General features: G+C 39.8%; 1 protein-coding gene across 5 annotated transcripts in view; it reads left to right on the top strand.

Moving 5' to 3' along the window:
• Positions 1-16,305, top strand: part of TANC1 (tetratricopeptide repeat, ankyrin repeat and coiled-coil containing 1) — a 101,395-nt gene that overhangs the window by 69,468 nt on the left and 15,622 nt on the right. For all 5 annotated transcript variants that reach the window (XM_064450886.1, XM_064450885.1, XM_064450883.1 and 2 more), the window contains 11 exons: positions 2-127; positions 1,718-1,999; positions 3,130-3,281; positions 4,508-4,739; positions 5,981-6,147; positions 9,839-10,446; positions 11,798-11,906; positions 12,121-12,243; positions 13,015-13,251; positions 13,867-14,052; positions 16,041-16,119. In XM_064450886.1, coding sequence (XP_064306956.1) covers positions 2-127; positions 1,718-1,999; positions 3,130-3,281; positions 4,508-4,739; positions 5,981-6,147; positions 9,839-10,446; positions 11,798-11,906; positions 12,121-12,243; positions 13,015-13,251; positions 13,867-14,052; positions 16,041-16,119 — 2,301 coding nt within the window. The remainder of the gene's footprint in view (position 1; positions 128-1,717; positions 2,000-3,129; positions 3,282-4,507; positions 4,740-5,980; positions 6,148-9,838; positions 10,447-11,797; positions 11,907-12,120; positions 12,244-13,014; positions 13,252-13,866; positions 14,053-16,040; positions 16,120-16,305) is intronic.

Here is a 16,305-nt window from a genome sequence, read left to right as displayed (position 1 = left end):
GCAACAAGTTCAACCAAACTGGAAGATCTGAGTTATTTGGATGGACAAAGAAATACTCCTTTACGCACTTCAATTCGCTTACCTTGGCACAACACTGCTGGCGGAAGAGTGCAGCAGGAAAGTAAAGGTATACATATTTACATCTGCATCTGTCTTGGCACAGTCATACAGTTCTTCAGTAGTTCTGTAACATGGACGTTCTGTGATCTTTGTAAACACCCCCATCCCACGAAGTCTTACTTTGAGTAAGAGCACTCCTGAGATCGCTCAACATGTCTGAATATTAGGTGCTTGCTTACACCTTTTCCTGCGTAGTGCTGCGGTTGAATGTGTGGCTTTTAATAAGAAATCAGTGTATTGTTTATCGAAGTGTGCACGGGCAGTGCAGCGCAGATCATATGAATCTCCAAACTGAAGGTGTGTGATACCAGTGTTCAGGAACTCTACTGAATATTTTACTGACTGCCAGATTTTATCATGTGATGTTCAGATAAGAGTGTACTGCAACTTAAGAAACACTACGCTGAATTTAAAATCTTCAAGAGGCTGTTACTAGAATTCTGTTTTAGGAAGAAAACTGATCTGATGCCATGAGACTTATTTATGACTGATACATACTTCGATATCTCTGGTCTTTGAGTCTGAAAATAGCAGGTTTATGTTAAATGCAAGAGATGTATGCAATTTTTTGTTTTCTTCTCTTAAGTGACTTAGTCATCTGCAGGCTCTCTTAATTTAGCAATGTTGGAAATGGTGATTTATACTGCTTAAAGAACCACTGTCAAAGGTAACGGCAAAAGTGGATTTCTTGTAATACAGTGTTATAAAATGTGACTTAACAAAGTTAAGGAGTCAAGTCCATCTGTCACAACAATAACAATTAAAAGCAGAAAAAATTTAAGCAAATTCCTGGTAAAACTGATCTTGAGAACGTATATAAATGCTGTGCGGTCCTTTCATTTATGATTTTTCACAGTTGTAGAATAATGCTGAAACAGCATATATGTAACATTAGATTTGGTTAATGAATCCTGAGAGCATGATATTAGGGAACATTATTATTTCTGTAAATTTTAACGTATTTTATGCAACCAAACCCGAATTTTTCTTCTCTCTCTTAAGTCTTGTCAGGTGTTTGCCAAGTGTATAGATCAAAGTAATCGAACACTACTACTGTTTCAGCTGTGCTGTGCAATTGTTCTTGTGGCTTCAAAAGTACAGAAAAACAGGGTAGTAATATTTTTTTAACATTAGTTTAAAAATATGGGTTTTTAAAAACAGAAGGATTTATTTCTTCACTGTACCTTTTTCTGTTTCTCTGTAAGTGTCTTTACAGACCTGAAGACCTGGCTCTGAGATACTCAGCAGTGTAGTTCACTCTAAACTGAAAAATGTTTGGCACGTCCCCATTTCTAGAATTATTAATGCATTTTTAAGAAAACTTTTGGGTTCTGCAACTTATTAACTCAAGTTCAATTGAAGAAAAAATCTTCAGATTATCCTTGTAGCTTCTCTCCTCTTGAATTCAGTTCATGTAAGAATTACGGAGCTGACCTGAATTGAGCAAATCAATCCTTGTTTTTATAATGAAAGCGCTAAGTCTGATTTTGAATACTATTAACAATGTCACTGAATGAAATGATCTTCTGAAACAGTGCTGGTTTATTGCATGTCAAGTTTTTTCTAACAGACTTTTCTCCCTGCTACTTCTTCTCAGCTCGTTTCATCCCCTATAAGCCTCAAGACATTTTGCTGAAGCCACTGTTGTTTGAAGTGCCAAGCATAACAACAGACTCAGTGTTTGTTGGAAGAGAATGGCTGTTTCAAGTGATTGAAGAAGAATTGAAGAATACTGATCCAGCAGAGAACAGGGGAGCAGTCATTACTGGAAATGTGGGATTTGGGAAGACTGCCATTATTTCACGGCTGGTGGCACTTAGCTGCCATGGAAGTCGCATGAGGCAAATAGCTTCAAATAGCTCTAATTCATCCCCCAAAAGTATGTTCTTTTCTGCGTAATTGTTTGGGTTATCATACTGATAAGAAGAATAAAATGTTTGGTTTTTTGGCTTAAAGTAGTCAGGCCTCATCAACTCCATTGCAAATACTTGTTTCCTCCAGAGAGGAAAGGAAACTGTTAAAATTGTATGCTTTGACAAATACCTTCCACGTAATACAGTGTGGGCTCAGCCCATCAAAAGAGGCACTAAAATGGAGAAAATGTGTAGAATCTCTTCCTGCTGTCAGGGAGTGTGTACCCTAAACTCTGCTGGTAGTGTGACTGCAGTGGCTTGTTCTCCCATTAGTTTGGAAAAAGCCGTGATGCGTTTCTTCCCCACTGTGTACAATACACTTTTCAGCACCACGCATTTTCCATAGAATTTTATTAGAGACAAGAATAAAGCTATGGAGAAACCCATTCTGTCTTCTACTGGGATCCACAGGATTATGTCACCTGACCAATCCAGTGCCTATGTTAACTGGAAGGATGATGTGACTGTCATTGCTGCTGACACTTCAAATACAATAATTATGATAAATTATTTCTATTTCCCAAGAGTTCAGTCATGTAATAGCTGTTAGTTTAAATGAGTCATTACATACGTAATTTTCATAAGGAAGCTCTTCAAGTCAGCATGGTTTTGCTTTTAGTAATTCTCTACTTTTGATCTAATTCAATTGCTTTAAAATAGAAAAGTTGCAAATATGTGCCAGTATTTATCAGACTAGTTGCAGGCTGCTTTTAATGCTATTGCTCAGTTTTAATTTTTACTCTAACAGTAAAGATACTCTCATTTAGTATGAGAGGAAATGGCCTCAAGCTGCGTCAGGGGAGGTTTAGATTGGATATTAGGAACAATTTCTTTCCTGAAAGAGTGGCCAGGCACTGGCACAGGCTGCCCAGAGAGGTGGGGAGTCACCATCCTTGGGGGTGTTGAAAAAAGTGTAGATGTGGTACTTCAGGGCATGGTTTAGGAGGCCTGGGGGCGTTGGGTTGGCGGCTGGACTTGATGATCTTAAAGGCCTTTTCCAACCTTAAGAATTCTATGATTCTGTGATGTTTTCCTATAAAACAATCTGCTATCAGCAAATTTGGTCTTTTTTGTATGTGTTGCCTTTTAAAAATAGGCGGTGAGTCCTGTCAGGAGATTCCCTTAAGTCAGTTACCCCTGTCTGCTCCTCCAACGAGTAGTACCAATACAGTGAAGACTCTGGATTGTCCTGGTACTCCTGAATACCAAAATCAAACAGGTGATTCTGTGAGACGCCTTGCTTCAAAGGTGAGTTTTCACTTGTTAATAGATTTTGAGAACGTTAGAAAACCTCTGACCTGGGGGGAGACAGTCTGCTTTGCACAGCCTCCTGGGTGTGCCAGTAGCCAGTGGTGGGGAGAACAGGCAGCAACCTTGGACACGTCTAAAAGATGTGTACGTTTCAAGGCTGGTGGAACCAGCTACCTGCTTTTTCTGCCTTTCAAGTTATTATTTGAATTCTGCTTGGTCTTAGAGTTATGTTAAAAATTCCACATCTGTTTTATACATGCATGGGAAGTTGGGATCCTTTACTTGCAAATGGGGCTATGATTCTCTAGGGACAGATGCTCAGTGTACCTTCCAAAAAAGCAAAATCCTGGAAAAAAAAAGAAGATAAAATGTTTGGTCTGTATATAATCCATCTATATTCTGTGATACAGGTTGACTCAGACTGTAGTCTGTTTTCCATACTCTGTCTGAAGTAAGCAATTGAAAGTTATTTGTGCATTAGATTATTATAAGTGTTTTGCCTAAGTAGTAAAAATAATGTCTGAATTGCATAGTTTATGCAAATAGTTTTGAGGAAAACATGGGATTATTGTTGCAGTCTTTAAGATGATGCGTATTATTTGGAAACAATGTCATGAAGGCCCCTGGTTCCAAACTTCTTATTTACTGTGAGCATTGTTTTCCTTGTGGTTTGATTTCCACCCCCCAAAGAAATATGGCCTATGTTATATTTTAAGTAATACACACCTTGGCAATCATCAGAGTAAAGCCAGTTGCCGCCTTTCTCTATTTCTGTATGAGATGTCTTTAGTAGCTGTCATTTACTTTTGCCTGATGATGATCAAATTAGTCCTTGGGTCATTACAGTGCATGACATAATGTTGTTAAGTTATAGCTAACAGGTTGCTTAGTTATTATTCTTGCGCTACTTAGTTACTGAGCTGTTTACCCACTGTATCCAAATGGCATGAACTCAAATTACTATGTTTTTGTGCCAGAATGCAATATCTTTGTTATTTTCATCTTTGTGTGCCCTACAAGGTCAAAATCTACTTCATTGTCTTCTTTTCTCTGTCTCTGACACAGGCCAACTGAGGCCAGTTGCACAGTAGGATAATTATTCTAATACTGAAAAATATTTTGAGGTTAAAAGAGAAATTTAGTAACACTTCATCGTAATTGGGACTAACTAGTAACCAGCTGAAATATTGAAGGGGTAACACTTGTTTTTTTCCATTCTCCAGGTCGTTGCTTATCACTACTGTCAAGCTGACAACACATACACATGTCTTGTCCCAGAATTTGTGCACAGCATTGCAGCTTTACTTTGTCGTTCAAGTCAATTAACAGCATACAGAGATCTTCTAATAAAAGAGTCTCACTTACAAAGCATGCTTAGCCTGAGATCTTGTGTCCAAGATCCAGCAGCAGCTTTTAAAAGGGGAGTGTTGGAACCACTTTCAAACCTCAGGAAAGGTAGGTAAAGTGGGAAGTGACTTGGAAACTGAATCTAAACTGCGTAAAATGTGGAAAAAAATTAAGAATATGTATTTTAATGCTCTAAGAGAAAAAAAAACCCAGAATGTTCCTTTAGAAAGGGATTCCTTAATTGTGGTAGTTGTTTGTAACAATAACAGGTAGGTTTTGAACGAGTTGTTTCATATTTTAAAATAAGATTATATGAAAATTATTAAAGATCATGGCAATCTTACTTTTTTTTTTTTTTGCCAGAAAACTCAAGGATACCTTTGTAGCTTGAAGTTAAGGCTGGCATATTTGTATTGAAGGATTTTGCTTTCAGATGCTTTTGAGTTTTGTCACACTTTTTTGCTTTGTAATTTTCTGTGCCTCAACACCTGCAAAATTGATGTGAATTTTGCCTGCTTTTAGAATTGATATTACAACTTTCCAAGAAAGCGGGTAACAACATGATTTTTGTACTTAAAAAAGAAGAAACAACCTAGTAAACTTCTCCTTGAAAACAGCTAGTTTCACAGTATAGGCCAGCTTGAGCAAGACGGGGGAGAAGACTTGCCTATGTGTGAACAGAGCATGTGTCATTCCCATGAAAACTGGTTTTCAGTTCTTGAATTTTGTTGACTGTCAACAACTATCTGTGAAATCCATTGGCAAATCTTATGTTTACCCCTGGGATTTTCATCCTTAACAAGTGTTCAAAATGAATATTGTAGTTTCTCAAGCTGTTGCAAAAAGCCTTTTCTCCTCAGAACTGAAAGTGTAAACCAATGCCTTTATGATTTTTGTCAATTGTAAACTTTTTGTTTCTTTGGTAATTCAAATAAAGGGTAAGTTTGAGGTAAATAACTAATGATTAAAAGTATTGTCAACCAATAGCTTAAACAATCCATATATGCCTTCTTCCCATATCCATGCATTCATATCTCTTATATGTTAACAGCCTCGTTTAATCTTTTAACTGTTTTCAAATCAGTTGTGAGATAGATCCGTTATAATAGTGCCGTAAAAAACACTGGTAAGTGATTGCTTCCACATTTTAGCATTTTATGGCAATGTTGTTTTTTAGCTCCTAATGTTGTTTTTAATCTCCTAAATAATACTTAAATGCCATGAGATGTATGGCTGTGCATAAAGATAAATTTTTATTTCTTTATGTTCAAGATTTGGGGATGAAAATATGTCATGGAATAGGAGAATTTGTATTCATCCTTCCCTTTTTTTTTTTTTTCATATTTCAGAGCGGAAAATTCCTGAGGAAGACTACATAATTTTGATAGATGGTTTAAATGATGCTGAATTTCATAAACCTGATTATGGTGACACACTTTCTTCATTTATCACAAACATAATCTGTAAGTTTCCTCCCTGGCTGAAGCTCATTCTGACTATAAGAACTAACTTCCAGGTAAAACCACCTTTTAACTTTTTCCTTACCCTCAAGATTAAGTGATTCTTTATGTCAGTACAGCTGCATTATTATGAAGAATACTAGTTTTAGAGGAATTCAAAGTAAACTGTCTTGGGGTTTTTTCCTTCCTCCGTTGTTGCACGTTTCTTTACAGTGGACAAGTGTGATATTGGAGGCCTTTTTTATTTTGAATCACTTCCTTGAGTATGCTAGTAGAATTAATAATACAAGAAGTGGTGAAATCAGAGTATGTTTCCTTGGCCTTCAGGAGTCAAGTGGACAAATAAATGATTGAGAGCTTAAAAAAAATAGAATTAGAAGCCCCTAGTACTCAAGAAGTGTACAAGGGTCTCGTTAGGACATGCAGAGAGAAAATTAGAAAGGCAAAAGCCCAGCTACAACTCAGTCTGGCCACTGTTGTAAGAGATAATGTATTTGTAAAAATATTTTTTTGCTAACAATAGAAAGACATCCAAGGAGAATCTCCATCCTCTATTTGGGGGGGGAGAACATTGCCAAGGATGAGGAAAAGGCTGAGGTACTTAATGCCTTCTTTGCCTCAGTCTTGAATAGTCAGTCCAGTTATCCCCAGGGTATTCAGCTCCTTGAGCTGGAAGGCAGGGACAGATCGCAGAACAAACCCCCCACAATCCAGGAGGGAGTTTGACCTGCTGAGCCACCTGGACACTCACAAGTCTATGGGGCTGGATGGGACCCACCCGAGAGTACTGAGAGAGCTGGCGGAGGAGCTCGCCAAGTCACTCTCCATCATTTACCAGCTGTCCTGGTGAACAGGGGAGGTCCCAGCCGACTGGAGGCTTGCCGATGTGACGCCCATCTACAAGAAGGGCCAGAAGGAGCATCCAGGGCACTCCAGGCCTGTCAGCCTGACTTCGGTACCGGGGAAGGTCATGGAGCGGCTCATCTTGAGTGTGCTCACCAGGCATGTGCAGGACAGCCAGGGGATCGGGATCTGGCCCAGCCAGCATGGCTTCATGAAAGGCAGGTCCTGCCTGACCAGCCTGATGGTCTATGATCCTTCTATGGTCTATGATCCTCCTATGACAGGGTGACCCAACCTCGTGGGTGAGGGAAAGGCTCTGGGTGTGTCTGCCCGGGCTTTAGCAAAGCCTTTGGCACTGTCTCCCACAGCACCCTCCTAGAGAAGCTGGCAGCAAATGGCTTGGATGGGTGGATTCTTCACTGGGCAAAAATCTGGCTGGCTGGCCGAGCCCAGAGAGTTGTGGTGACTGGAGCTAAATCCACTTGGCAGCCGGTCACGAGCGGGGTTCCGCAGGGCTCAGTGTTGGGGCCAGCCTTGCTTAATATCTTTATCAACGATCTGGATGAGGGGATCAAGGGCACCCTCAGTGAGTTTGCAGATGACACCAAGTTGGGCAGGAGTGTCGATCTGCTCGAGGGCAGGAGGGCTCTGCAGAGGGACCTGGACAGGCTGGATGGATGGGCCGAGGCCAGCTGTACGAGGTTTAACAAGGCCCAGTGCCGGGTCCTGCCCTTGGGTCACACCAACCCCAGGCAGCGCCCCAGGCCTGGGGCAGAGGGGCTGGGAAGTGCCCGGCGGAGAAGGCCCTGGGGGTGCTGGCTGACAGCCGGCTGGGCATGAGCCAGCAGTGCCCGGGTGGCCAAGGAGGCCACCAGCCCCCGGGCTTGTGTCAGCCCTGGGGTGGCCAGCAGGGGCCGGGCAGGGATGGGGCCCCTGTGCTCGGCCCTGGGGAGGCCCCACCTCGAATGCTGGGCTCAGGTTTGGGCCCCTCGGGACGAGAAGGGCCTTGAGGGGCTGGAGCGTGTCCAGAGAAGGGCAGCGGGGCTGGGGCAGGGTCTGGAGCACAAGTGTGCTGGGGGGCGGCTGGGGGAGCTGGGGGGGTTTAGCCTGGAGAAGAGGGGGCTGAGGGGGGCCCTTCTCGCTCTCTGCAGCTGCCTGAGAGGGGCTGGAGTGAGGGGGGGGCTGGTCTCTGCTCCCAAGTCACCAGTGACAGGACGAGAGGGAACGGCCTCAAGCTGCGTCAGGGGAGGTTTAGGTTGGAGATGAGGGAGAATTCCTTCACTGCAAGAGTGGTCAGGCCCTGGCACAGGCTGCCCAGAGAGGTGGGGGGGTCACCATCCCTGGGGGTGTTCAAAACGTGTAGACGTGGCACTTCAGGGCATGGTTTAGGAGGCCTGGGGGTGTTGGGTTGGTGGTTGGACTTGATGATCTTAGAGGTCTTTTTGAACCTTAATGATTGTATGATTCTATGATTCTCTTCAACGTTAACTTGTTGGAGCATATTTCCGCTGGTATTGAGCTCTGGATTTTTGCTTTTTAGGAAAGGATCAGCTACAATTCCTCTATTTATGTTGATGAGATTGATTTCTGGCCTTATTACCATTGATCTCTCTGCATCTCTTAATCTGTGTGCTGCCCCTGAAAAAACCCAGGTTTAACTTCTGGTTAATGCATTTTGTCAGAATTAAGCAGCTAAGAGGTACTTGCAGAAATCCTGAGTGTGTTTAAGAGGCCATGCAGAACTGCCATTTCTCTGTGCTGGACAGCAATGTTCTGAACAAAGTTCTGGTTGTTTCCAGCACTAGTCAGGCTGTTTCCAGCTCTGCAGTAGCTGTTCCCTAATGCAGCTGAGCGTCTGTCTGGACAGAAGTAGGCAGACGGGTGAGTTGCTTTGTGCACCAAGCTGACAAGGTGCAAGACAGTGCTGATGTGAAGTCTGTTTTGACAATGTTAAGGTGCAGCCGTGCTTCAGTACAGCCTTGTGAGAGTTTATTTCCTATTTGCCTTCTAGCCACTAGGACTCTAAGCAGTTAACTGGCTGAAGAGTTTAGTTCTCAACTGAATTTTTATTTTTAACAAAGGATTTCTGTAGTAGGGACTATTTCCTGTCTGGAGGAGTGTGCGTCTGTGATCAAAGCATCTCACTACCCTGAAAGTTCAGCTTTTTGAAATCTGTGTAACTATTTTAAAGTGGAAAAAAGAGTTTCTTTTTGTGTTGTGGAAGTGTTGGGAAGTTTGTTAAAGCCGTCTGATGTATGCCTCTATGAAAGAAGTTTTAAGTCTTTTGGATCTTTATGTACATAAACGTTCTGTGTTACATAAACATAAAAATGTATTCACGTAAACCTGCTGAAGTGTCTGTGCCATATTTGGTACTTGCCTTACACTAAATGGGGTTGTATATGTGTGGATGCTTCCTTTCAGGTACATTGCTATTGGAAGACATAACAGTGAGGAGATTCTTTCCTTTCTTGTCATTTGTGATATTTCTTAATAAATCATTCCTCCTTAATAGATAATTCCTTTTACCTCCCGCCTTCTCCTGGCCTGTCTTAGGGTCCAGTTCTGATAATTGTTTTCTATTTCCTCAATTTTGAAGTGATCATTTCTATGGCTCATGCCCTTCAATTGCCTTGCTGAGCTTGGTCAGTAAAATATTTGAGACCTTCCTATGGAACATTATTAAATGCAGAAATACTGTTCTAACTGTTATCAGGGAACAATAACTTGCAAAGCAGCCACAGAGATACTGAATTTCATTTTAATCTGTCTGTTACTCTTGACAGAAGAGAAGTATAACATAGATGCGTTTGTGAGTTTTCAGTGCTGGAATACTCTAATGCCTGTGTGGTTTATTCCCCCTGTTTGTTTTTTTTTTTCCTCCCCACCCTCTCCCCCTCATAGGAAATAGTAAGTTCACTGCCTTTTGTCGCAATATCCCTGGACAATTTTCCGGACAACAAAGAAATTCATGATGACTTGAATGCTTATATTCAGTACAGAATTAATAATAGCCAGGAAATTATAAACAACTTATCTTTAAATGGAAAAGCTGATGCAGCTATTATTGGGAAAGTGAGTAACCACCTGATCATGAGAAGCCTGGGATCTTATCTCTATTTGAAACTCACTCTGGATCTTTTCCAAAAAGGTCACTTAGTAATCAAAAGTGCAAGCTACAAGGTTGTTCCAGTGTCTCTATCAGAACTGTACTTACTTCAGTGCAATATGAAGTTCATGACAAACTCTGCTTTTGAGCGAGCCCTACCAATACTAAATGTGGCGCTGGCATCCCTACATCCCATGACAGATGACCAGATTTTCCAAGCTATTAATGCAGGCCAAATAAATGGTGAACAACAGTGGGAAGACTTCAGCCAAAGGATGGAAGCCCTTTCGTGTTTTCTGATAAAAAGACGTGACAAAACACGTATGTTCTGCCATCCTTCCTTCAGGGAATGGCTTGTCTGGAGAGCAGATGGTGAAAATACTGACTTCTTATGTGAGCCAAGGTAAATGAAACCTGCAGTAAGTCATGTTCAAATAACTGCAATTACGTGTTATATAATTGGTTGCAACAGTTGGTGAGGGGAAAGAGTAATGTTAAAACACAAGGATGACTAATTTTTTCCAAAATGAAAAATTTATATACGTAGAGGTCGACTTGACCAGAAATATGAGAGGTTACAATGCATAATTGTCTTTGTAGAATGTGAAAATTTGCACTTGACTTTGCTGCCTTCATGGGGAAATGAGAGTATTGTGCTGTTAATAATAGAGGAAAACTGTTGACAATTATGTGCAGCAACACCTAGTGTATTTAGAGTGCAGGAATAGAAAGAACAGGTTATTTGCGCTCTTTTAAACATAAAAATATTAAGACATTTCATTCTATAATTATATCCTCGTGGCATTGTTTCAGTTTGTTCCATCTCACAGTCTTTGACTTAGCATGAATTAGTTAAACTGGAGACAATAAACTGTTATTGTATATGCACATTCTTGCAGTCTGCATCCTTCATTTTTTCATATTCTTCAGGGGTTTAGAACAAATAATGCTGACATCTAAAATCATCACCAACCCAAGAATTCTGTGTGCTTTTGACTGGACTTAACAAAAACAGCTCAGTAGGTGGAACTACCAGGGTTGCCGGCTGTTTGGCCCCTACCATTTCTCAACGTTGCTAGCCGCCCCCTGGGCCCAGGACATACCTGATGCACTGTGCATGCTCTAACAGAAGGCAGCGTGTTGCCTAGTCTTACAGCTTCTGTTTTTGAAAAGTGCTGTTCAGAAGTTTCTGAAGCCCCTCACAACTTCATTCCCCCAGATGGATAGTCTAAGTAGCATTTGGTTAATTGTCCAGTTCCACTATATAGTCTGATTAGTGTATAGTATATGATTACCTTGTTTCTTCAGGGTTATGCCATTTCCACTGTTTCCTAGAACACTGACTGCTGACTGATGTAGATGTAGAATTACTAAATACACGTTTTATCTCAATTTCAAAAGGATTCAGATCTCTACTTCTGAAAGGATTGGGTTTTATCTGAGGTACCTGCAGTTTCTGAGATGAAACAAGACAAAAAGGGACCAGTGTGCAGATGGGTGTCCAAAGCTGCATTGGTTCTGTCATGGGCTCTTGTGAGGTGACAGTAGTGAAATATTGAGTGTGTTTCAGCTTTGAAATGGCCTTTTTTTGCTTTGCATTATTTCATTATGGAAAGAGTTTTGTTGAGATGTAATGGTATGTTTCAGTAGTTTGACAAAGAAGGTTGCACTTTTACGACAGGCATACAGATGTGCTAGGGTATTTACTGAAAGTATAGTTATAAAAGCAGTTCTCTCTTAATCCTTTTTACTAGGAATGGACATGCTCTACTGGCTTTCATGTTTTCTCGACAAGAGGGAAAGTTAAACCGCCAACAAACCATGGAACTTGGTCACCATATACTTAAAGCTCACATTTTTAAGGTAAAGCTTACAGTTTTAATAGGTTTCATGATCTATTCATATGGATGTGTCTTAGACATTCTCCTCTGAGTTGCTTTAATAATTTGTTAGAAGCTTATGCAAAATACTTGATAGGGCTAAGAAAAAAGTTACCTCTCTTTATACTGATGAGATGTAGATATAAATAGTATTTCTAATCCTAAAGAGAGATTTCCTATTATATAATTTCTGTTAGGGTCTCAGTAAAAGGACTGGAATTTCTTCCAGTCATCTTCAAGCCTTGTGGATTGGTTATAGTACTGATGGACTGTCTGCAGCCCTTGCTTCTCTAAGAAACATCTATACACCCAATGTGAAGGTAAGAAAATAAGCATTCATGTACCATCAGCGCTCATCTGCCACTGTTGCTGTAACTCTGTTGAGGAACGTTGTAATTAATGTGAAGAAAAAAACCCCCACGATTATGTATCTGTAACTTTATAACAAGTCTTTGCATACTTTTTAAAAGCTGTTGTTAAAGCCCAGTTCAGTTTTCCTTGACGGTTTTGATGGAAAGAAGGGTTCCACCTTCATTCTGATGTAACCACGCTCTGTAGCATAGAGAAGTGTGTGGAGGCCTTTTCAGGGGGTCAGATGTACCACCTGATTTGCTGGGCCAAACGGTTCAGCCATATTTTCTTGTAGGGGAAATATAAAGGGAAATGTAAAAGGGGAAATACTGTGAGAGTGAAAGGATGTAAAATGCCAGAACTTTGCACTCTTATTTGAATCCCTGGATTACAGATAGGGAAATCCAAGTCGACAAGTTGCATTGTAGTGAACTGCTAAGCCTTTTAATTGGAAATCGCCGGTGCACGTACGCATGCATACTATTACAATTTTTTGGAGATTGCTTTTTATGCAATGTGGTTCTCTGTTACTGGAGTCAGTTACATAAATACAATAATGTATTTGCAAACAGATTATTTTAAACTTTCATATTGCTATATATGTTATAATGTCAATGTCTGCCAATCAAATCTGCATCAGAATTAGGGAGTGACATATGAGTACCTGAATCAAGATGTTAGTCTCTTAAAAACTTGAGACAAATCTGAGGAAAAAATGTTTTGTTTAAATTAAATTTTAGGTGAGTCGACTGCTGATCTTGGCAGGAGCGAATGTGAATTACAGAACTGAAGTACTGAATAATGCTCCAGTGCTGTGTGTTCAGTCGCACCTTGGCCATGAAGAAGTGGTCAATCTCTTACTGGAATTTGGAGCTGCTGTTGATGGAACTTCAGAAAATGGGATGACAGCACTTAGCTATGCAGCTGCTGCAGGTCACATGAACATAGTTTCACTGCTGTGCAAAAAAGGTGCAAAGGTAAGCTGGTGCACAAAGATTGCAATGGTTGTAACAAAAAAATCACGGGAAGGCCTAAGAAAACTGTTGTTAGTGACATAATTATATAACTAACACACACAGACTTGGGGATGGGGAGTCCAGATCATCTACACAAACTTCCTTGAAGCATTTTCCGTGTGCCACTGATCACATCTGTCCAGCCAGTTTTGGGTCCACCTCAATGTTCACTTACATAACCTGTACTTCATCAGCTTGTCCATGACAATGTTATGGGAGACAGGGTCAGAAGCCTTACTAAAGTCAAGGTAGACGACATCCACAGCTCTCCCACTTCTACCAAGCCAGTCACCTCATTATAGAAAGCTGTCAGGGTGGTTAAGCATGGTTTCACCTTTGTAAACCCATGCTGACTACTCCCGGTCACCTTCTTGTCCTTCATGTGCTTGAAAATGGTTTCCAGGACTAGTTTCTCCGTCACCTTACCAGCAACTAAGGTGAGGCTTTAATCCCCCAAATCCTCCTTCTTGTCCTTTTTGAAAATAGGAGTGACACTTGCTCTCTTGCACTACTCAGGAGCTTCTCCTCTTCATGGCCGTTCACTAGACTGCGAACATTTTTTTTGCTCCAATGCAGGCTGACTGTGTAGACAAGAAAGGCCAGTGTGCTTTGGTCCATAGTGCATTGAGAGGGCACTGTGATATCCTTGAATACTTGCTCAATGTTGCTTGGATAAATCCTTCCCAAGAACAAAATTCACTAAGAAGCAGCCACGCACTGCAACAAGCACTAACAGCAGCTTCAAGTATGGGACATTGTCAGGTAGGTTGATAGCTCATGTATTTCCAAATCTGTCTGAATTTATCAGAATTGTACAACAATTCTTGCAGCTATTTTTAAGAGGTCTGGAAAGCAGAACTATTGAAAATTCTGATATTTAAAGTAGTATGCATTTTTAGCAGCTGTTTAAATGCTGTAGTTAATTATACAGTAATACTGTTTGCTTCAGGATTTGTTTATATGTAATTTTCTGTCTACTTTGTCCTCACTGTTCTTGGAAGCTGTCCTAAATCTCTAGAGATAGTGATGGTATTCGATATCAGTGATACACCCTGGTATGTTTCTGCTTCAGTTCAAATTATTTTTTTTTTCATAGTATAACAAATTGTATATTGCACATACTTGCATATGCTTAACTTCTTAACCTAATGCACGTGTCAAGTTACAGACCTTGGCTTACTGCAGCTTAGTGTCCCTTCAGACAGAAATTTGGGGTTGTGCATGTATATGATAAAAGCGTGTGTCAGCGTCACTGTATTATTCAGTAAAAGGAATGCTGAAAGTAAACACATAAGGAATACTCAAGATGCTTTGGATATTTAGATAATACAAGCATGTTTTCTGTTCCTTGGGAAAATAAATCTTAACTTTTATATAAAAGTCATTGGTCAGTAAAGATACTTGAATAAAGATCACACTGGGCTGATGGAATTTTTTGTGTTTTTACTCTAAGTGATGTACCGAAAGTGGAAACTTAAAACCTCTTCAATAAAACTATTTCAATATTTAATACTTTTAAATCTATTTTTATTCCTATAAGATGAAGAATATGATCTTTAAAGTTGTTTATGTGATTCAAATATAGAAATATCTATGTTCAATTACTTTGTTACGTGATACATAAGCCATGACTGCCTCACAGTATAAGCTTGAGGATTCTGAGCTATGGTTAACTTGAATTAATGGATAATTCCTTTACTCTAATAAAAGTTCTTGTGTGCTATCCACTGATAAAATGAAAGCAGTCAGCTTCTGAATATCAGCAAAATAGATGACATGAACCATAAATACTTACTCTTACCTGAAAATGTCCATCTTTCTCTATTTTTAGGACAATAAGAAGCTTAATTCTTTTTACCTAGAAAAAAGGCCTGTGTGTTTCATTAATTTTAAATAAACGATATTCTAGCGTGTCAAATGTTTGGATTTTCCACACATTGTATACAGCACTTCCCATACAGCCTGAAAATACCCATGCACTTCCTCCTTTCCTACCTTTGCTTTTTCCTGTAGCATCCAAAACTTCCATTAGTGTGATTCTACTCCCTTAGCTGCTTGCTTCAGTCTCAGTGACCATGTTCCCCATTAGAAAATGTGTCTAAAATAGCCAGTAGAAGAGGTTGTAATTTAAGAATTTTTTACCAGCAGGTGGTTACAAAACACATATTTCCTTGATAAAATAAAAACACAGCAAAACTTAATTTAGAACTTGTCTGAAGTTTAAAAATTATCATTTAAAAATCTATGCTTAAATCACTCTGTGAAGAAAGTTTGAAAAACAGCTAAGATACAAACAATGTAAAAGGAAAAACATAGGAATCCCTATTTTACAGTATGTATGCAAATATTGTCTTGTTTTTCCCTTTATTTTAGACAATATGGAATTTCCTCGCTGAACTGGCATGTCTTATTTTAATTTTCGGCATTTTTTGTCTTCATATTCTGGTATATGTAGGTCACACAGGATCTTATTAAATCGTAATCATGTAAAACACCCTGAACTGGTTAACAGAAGGGCACTAGGCTTTCTTTTAAACTGCGTTCAATAACATTCAGTTGTCTTCAAGTCATACTGAAAATCACACTGAACTTGCTTTGATGGATTATGAACAATATTCATTTTCTTTGACCCATATGCATTAAGAGAGAAGCACTCTCACTTGTTTAAGTCTTTTACCTGTTGCTATATCTTGCAAGTGACAACTGATGGGTTTTGTGACTCACTAATCTCTGCTAACTGTTTTTGTCAGGTGGTTTGTTACATCTTGACAGTTGGAGAGGAACATGAAATAGACATCAATGACACTGATGCCTTGTGGGGAGAAACAGGTATTTCCTTTCTCAGGTTTTCCCTAATTAGAGTTGCTCATTTTAGAAGTAAGAGGTTTTAATTTTCATTTTTTAAATTTTCTGTTAAAAAAGTCATGGCAAAATACCAGTCTTAATAATAAAATGCAGTTTATAAGCATAAGTATAGAGTTCTTACCTTAATAATTCTGCTAATCTCATGTAGGA

This window comes from Phalacrocorax carbo, chromosome 5, assembly GCF_963921805.1.
Source record: "Phalacrocorax carbo chromosome 5, bPhaCar2.1, whole genome shotgun sequence".
NCBI lineage: Eukaryota > Metazoa > Chordata > Aves > Suliformes > Phalacrocoracidae > Phalacrocorax > Phalacrocorax carbo.
This window is presented reverse-complemented; position numbering and strand designations above follow the sequence as displayed.